At 30.5% G+C, this 6,701-nt stretch overlaps 1 protein-coding gene and 1 non-coding gene across 2 annotated transcripts; both read right to left on the minus strand.

Annotated features, from left to right (window-relative positions):
* Nucleotides 1-443: 443 nt before the first annotated feature.
* On the minus strand, nucleotides 444-4,857 carry LOC120067850 (NAC domain-containing protein 86). The gene is made up of 7 exons (XM_039019452.1): nucleotides 4,743-4,857; nucleotides 4,347-4,614; nucleotides 3,282-3,562; nucleotides 2,856-3,197; nucleotides 1,789-2,268; nucleotides 1,302-1,383; nucleotides 444-1,175 (listed from the first exon to the last, which is right to left on the minus strand). Exons 2-7 carry the CDS (start codon nucleotides 4,501-4,503, stop codon nucleotides 577-579), a joined length of 1,941 nt encoding a protein of 646 aa, XP_038875380.1. The 5' UTR covers nucleotides 4,504-4,614; nucleotides 4,743-4,857; the 3' UTR covers nucleotides 444-576.
* Nucleotides 4,858-6,021: 1,164 nt separating this feature from the next.
* LOC120068707 lies at nucleotides 6,022-6,123 on the minus strand. Its single transcript, XR_005479333.1, has one exon. It is a non-coding gene; the product is annotated as a U6 spliceosomal RNA (small nuclear RNA).
* Nucleotides 6,124-6,701: the final 578 nt, after the last annotated feature.

The raw sequence follows: 6,701 nt of genomic DNA on the forward strand, positions 1-6,701 counted from the left end.
TTGTAATTAATCTTTTTTTAAATAATTTAAATTTCTAAAAATATTCCATAGATTCTTAAACTTCCAATTTTTTTTCAATAAATTTTTGAATTTTAAAAAGTTACTAATAGGTCTTTAAACAATTCAATTTTATATCTAATCTAATATGTCCTTAATTTTTTGTATCGAATAGGTTCTTCATCTTATTTGACAACTTTTAAAATTCACAAACTTACTCTACACAAAAGTTAAAGTTTAATCAATTTTGAATCCGTAGACCGATTAATTTTTAAATGGAGAACTATATATTAGATAAAAAATTAAAAGTTCAAAAATTTACCAGGCGCTTTTAAATTTTAAAGAAAAATTAGATACAAAACTAAAAAATTATGAATTTTTAGATATTTTTAAAATTTTGNTATATATATAATTTTGACAAATACAACCATACAAGATACCAAAAATTTAGAAAACATCGATTTGCATTAAAATGTTGAGAGAAAAGCTAAGTTCTGCCCTCCCCACTTACAACATAATGTATATATTATTATTCGTATAAAGATTATAGGGAAAAAATGTAAAAAAGAAAAAGAAAAATCAAATATAATTTACCCAAATGGTACAAATAGCCAATGAAGCAATGCTAAATAAAATCCCTGTCTTCTTCAAAATCATGTTCAAAGCTCCTCCTTTCTTCCCCTTTGATCTGCATTCTTTATCTTCACTTAACAAATTTTCACCTTCATCACCATTATTATTATTATTATTATCTTTTCCTTCTTCTTCTTCATCAGAATACACTATGAAGATCAACAAAAGTTCAAGAATTGAAACTATTTTCCTTTGGAAGTTATTCCATGGATTTTTCAGAGATGAAAAAGAGGCTGTTTTTTGAGGAGTTTTCTCATGGAGACTAATGAAATTTGGTGCCATGAAATTAGAGTTTAAGTTTTGGACTTTAACAGTCTCTGAAGGCATTGTTTGGTGGAAGAAGGTCTCAGCTACTTGTCTTGTTGAGATGAATAGGCCATGGTTGACTTTGATTTCCTCGACCACCTCGAAACTCGGAGAGATCGAGTAGTTCGCCATGGTATTGCCTGATCCTTCCATGTCATAGTTGTTAGCGTTTGGGACGTCTTCGTTAATGAATGCGAGTGAGAAATCGTTCATGTCGCCACTAATCACAACAGATTGATCTTGATTTGCAAGCAAGAAGGAAAGTTCGTTTAAGTTAATAGGTTACGGTAAATTTAGTTCTATTGTTATATATTTATATTCTCAATGAATAGATTAATGTAAATTATGTGTATTGTATATGTTACCTTGAAGTTGATTTTGATGATCTTCAATTTGGAAGTTTGAAATGTTCTCTATGGGAACTAGCTTAGAATCTTCCATGCAATTCTGTTCACACATGTTTAAATGTAAATGTTAAGCTTTGATAATTTTTTATGATCGTATGAAAAATAAAATTTATTCAACTCATGGAAATGAAACTATAATTAATCTTTTATTCATAAATTATTTATAATGCCATTTTTATGAGATAAAAGCACTTTTAATGGTTATTCTAACAAATTCTTACATTTTTTTTTTAATTGAGTTTCAAATAGTCATTTGTTGATATCTAAAAAGTAATTAGGAAAAAGTACATCATAAACCCTAATATATACATTTAAATTCTAGGCTGATTTTCATACTCATTTTATTTTTTTAAGCTTTTAAATATTTTAAAGCAAGCACGTATGAATATGAATATAAGGTGACAAAATAATAGAATTAAATTCATATAAGAATAAACATTGATACCTTGTCGAGATCTTTGTTAGACATTCCGATCCATCTCAAGTTCTCGACGGGGATATCGTCACCGACGTTGCCAACATCTATACACTTAGAATAAGGATCCTCCCATGAGCTCTCAACATCAAATGTTACAGCAGAATTCCAGTCTTGAAAGCCATCTTTGGCAGCCATGAAAGTGAAGTCTTGATCATTAGAAGAAGCATAAACATTATTATTATTATTATTATTGGCAAGCCCTCCATCCCATGTGGGTGCATCAAGTGCACAAGATTGGTTGGCAAGCTCTTGAGAGGCCTGAGCCACTGAAAGAATCTCTTGCAATATGTCGGTAGATGCCTCGCTCGAACCACCGAGCATGGTGGGGTTCGTCGGTTGCGGCGTTTTGAAGTGATCGGAGTAGCCGGACTGAGGGTAATCCTCCACCTCCAATGGTGGCAAAGTGAAACGGTGTTGTAACCTTGCACATTCTAATGCTATGTCCACCTACAAGATCACCAACCAATTTCATGAAGGAATATCATCAATCATATTTGCAACAAAGTTATAGAATTACCATTAAACATAAAAACTTATGTCCCATTTGATTTTTCGCTCTTGAAAATTATACTTATTCTTTTACCAACATCTTACTATGGTTTTTATCTTTTCTTAACTAATTAAACACTTGAATTCTTAACCAAATTTCAAAAATAAAAACGAATTTTTTTAGGTTACAAAACTAGATAGAAGTAGTTTTTAGGCTTAATTTTTAAAATTAAAAAACCAAAAACCAAAAACCAAAAATCAAATCAAATTAATTTTCAAATACTTATTCTTTATAGATTATAAACAAATTTGATCCCTAATCAATTTATAAATATATTGGGTAGAATTTTTACTAAATCTTATAATATTTTTCGAATAGAATAGATTATATTATAAATTTGAAGGTACAAAGATTAAATGCTATAAATTAAACAGACCCAAATTGTTACCTTTTGTGAAATTTCAGAGTCAAAAAGTATTTTTAACCAAGATTTTAAGACTATAGGAGGGGATTTGAAAGAAATTTGACCTAAAGCAATACTGACCTTGGAAGGAGGGTATGGAATATTTGCATAACTTGGGAATGAAGGAGCTGAATTATTGAAGGCTTCTTCAGATAAGAATTGAGACCATTTTGCTTCTCTTGTTGCAGCAAACATGTCAAATGGATTACAATCCTTATTAACCAAATGGGATTGGGATTGGGATTGACATTGAAAAGCATCAAATGGAATAGAATAATTTGAACTCTCTGGTTCAGAAGATTGGTCACTACTGTTTATGAAGTGGTTAGAAGATGAAGTAATATTGGAATATGGATGATTATCTTCTATTTTTGGTGCTATGGTTGCACTCTTCTTGAACACACGACAAAGTGCATAAGCATCCTGATCACGATCATAAGAAAAATAATTAATTAAACAAAACCCTTAAATTACGACTCGCATAAAGTTTAGAGATCAAAATGAAACCTGCAAGCCAGAAGAAGCGACTTCACATTCTCGATCATCAAGACGATACTCGTGCATGACCCAATCAGTACGAGCACCGTGCGGGGCTCGGCCCCGGTAGTAAACTAGGGTTTTCTTCATCCCCACAGCTCTTGATTGGGAATTCACTTTCCTATCTTTTCCTGTGGCTTTCCAATATCCAGCTTTAGTTGCTCTATTGGTTCTTGACCCATTTGGATATTTTCTATCTCTAGGGCTGAAGAAGTACCATTCAAGATCCTTGCTAGGAAGCAATGACTTTCCTGTAATTGGAAAAGGGAAAAAAAACCCTAATTCATTTACATGTTTTTTTATTGGAAAATAATTGAAATTTTAGTATATGTATGAAAATTTTCAAGCATTAGATTTAAAAGCTTTGAAGCCATTTTGATTCTTTTCTGTAACCTATAGTCTTCTTTTTGACTTAAATGTTTAAGGAAATATTTGTCTCAATAGGAAGCAGCATAAATAAAGGACAAATTAAATAGAGAGAGAGAAAGAGAGCACTTTTCTTTAATAAAGCTAAGCCCCCACTACAAACAAAATTGACCAATAATAAAGCAACATCATTCTTATTTTACCCTCCATTTTTAAACTTTTTTTTTTTCATATATATTCTATCTTTTAACTAATTGTTAACCATTAAAGAAGATGAAGAAGAAGAGCAAGAAAAAAAGATACAATCTTTCATGGATTACTTAATTTGATTGTAGGGAAAGCTTTCTTTTTCTTGCCACTCCTCTATCCAATCTCTTCTAATCTTTAAGTAGTTTAAACCTTTGATTTACTGGAGAAAAACAAGGTGAATCCACCTGAAGACTCAAAGAACAATAATAAATGGTATTTTTTTAGGTCAATATAAGATTTAATTTTACTATCAAATTTCAAACCAAGCATATATGAATTTTATTCAAAATTAATACTTATATCAATAGAAATATTGTCTCTTTCTCCTCCCGTAAAACATGGAAGACGATAAAGAAAAGGAGAAGAGAAAAAATAGAAAGAGTAAAAGTTAAACGAATACATGATGAAGCTCACGAATACCTGGCAAATCCCATGGCTCACATTTGTAAAGATCAACTTCAGGGATGATCTCAAGCTCGATCTCCCGACCGTTGATCTTTCGTTTGAGGTAGTACGCGACGAGTTCTTCATCGGTTGGATGGAATCGGAAGCCAGGAGGCAATGAAACAGGAGCCATGGGATTGATCAATTTTATTTTCCAAAAAAAAAAACACAAAAAAGGACAGGCCTCAATAAAAAAAACACTGAGACCAGTCCTTAGAAAATGAATAATATCACCTCCAAAACCCTGCAAAAAACATAAACACACATAAATATCATATGGGTCAAGGATGATATGTTGAAATTAGAAAAAAGTATATAAGAAAGAAAGAGAGAGAGAGAGAGAGAGAGAGAGAGAGAGAGAGAGAGAGAAACCTTTGGAGATGGAAAAAAATTGGGAGAGTTTGAGAAGAAGAGGGAGAGAGAAGGTGAGACTTTGGGATTGGATATGAAGGGGTTCTGTTAAGATGCAAACAAAAAGAAAGAAAAAAAAAAGGTGAATAATTAATTAAAAAAAAGGAAAATACAAGGTATTGTTGGCTTTAGTTGCTTTTTGATTAATTTATTTGAATAATTAATTTAATCAATAATTTAATTGAGTATGTGTATGGAAATTATCCCATGCTTCGTACTTGTTCTTTCTAGGATTCTTCGAATCCACATGTTTATGTTTATGTTTATGTTTGATTTTGTATTGTACAAGGAACAACAAAAACCACCTTAATTAGTTAACCCACTGTTGTTGGAGAACTAAATTAATGTCTCTTTCACATGTTACTTTTCTTTTATCTCTCTCTCTCCCGATCTGTTTTATTATCCCAAAAATCGCCTCATTTTTTGTTTTCCTTTCTTTTGACCATATACAGTAACATGTTTTCTTTTCTTTCTTTCTTTCTTTCTGTTTTTGGATAGAGAATATCATGTAGTGGCCCTTAATTTGAAGTTAATGTCTATAACTAACAAATTGGTTGGAACATAATTAACTATCTACCTTTAGGGTAACAAAAACTATTGATTTTGAATATCAAAGCTAAGCCTAGCTAGAACCTTAGTCAAATTAACTCCAATGTAATTTGGAGTTCTGTTCATTGGTTGATCGACATCGAGATTGACTGTGTTTGGCAACTGATGGTCACTCTACGAAAATACCATCATCGATCGATTTAATCAGTTGGTTTGTACTTTAAATCGACGGACAAAACGTGTGGGGGACTGTGTGTGTTACCCTATGCCCAAAATTCAAAATATGGATTCGGTACCTAATGGCCATGATATTTCCCTACATCCCAACATAGAAATATTGCTCCAAGTTGAACACGTTTAACTTTAAGATTTTTATAATTGAGTCACTGAAAATGAAAGTGTACTTTGTAAGTATAAGTAGTAGCTTCCAAATCTTTTAAGTCTTTCTTAACCATACTTTCATATCCTTAAGATTCTTCTTATTCGAATGTTATCTCAATTCATTCATGTACCCTTCCTAAATTCAAACATTTCAATGTATGGCATCGAATAACACATGACTAATACTATAGAAATTTAGAAGAGAGGGAGAAAGTAATTAAGGAGTGTGAGTGAGATTAATTACCATGAGGTATATATATAATTGACATGACTCATATTGAATAAAGGATTGTTTTCTTTTTTTAAAAAAAAAAATTTGGACTATTTCTCGATTTGTGCATGTCATCTTTACATAGAGACCTTGCTGATCTTCTTTGTATCATTCAATTTTATCAGATGCTTTTGAAAGGACAAATAAAAAGGTCATTTTCAAATATAAAAAAGTAAGTTAACTTATTTACAAATATAGTAAAATGCACTGTCTATGATAGACAGTGATAACTAGACATCTATCGGTATCTATTATCATAACACTAAATAGATGTCTATCACTGTCTATCACTGATAGATAGTCACATTTTATTATATTTAAAAATATTTAAATAATTTTATCATTTAAAATAATTATTCTTAAATAAATGTGTTTTTTTTTCTTATGGTCTTTTTATTGATAACAAGTGTCTTACTCAACTACATTTGTATTTTTATTCGCAAATAAACATGTATAAATCTTCTACAGTTTTTTTTCCTTTATTTTATTTTCCATTTTAGAAAATCTATATGATCTTTCAACCTCCTATTAAATTTTTAACATTTTGGTGATAAAGTTCATAATATGTTGGAATCTTTTGTAATAAAAAATGTAAACCTATATAATTTATGATTCTAGACCTAAAGATTTACACTAGAAGTGTCATATCTAAACTCTCTAATTTATTGGTATACTTTAATATCTTTATTTATTGTATTTTTTATGGGAAGTAGTTAACT

Source organism: Benincasa hispida, chromosome 12 (assembly GCF_009727055.1).
Source record: "Benincasa hispida cultivar B227 chromosome 12, ASM972705v1, whole genome shotgun sequence".
Lineage (NCBI taxonomy): Eukaryota > Viridiplantae > Streptophyta > Magnoliopsida > Cucurbitales > Cucurbitaceae > Benincasa > Benincasa hispida.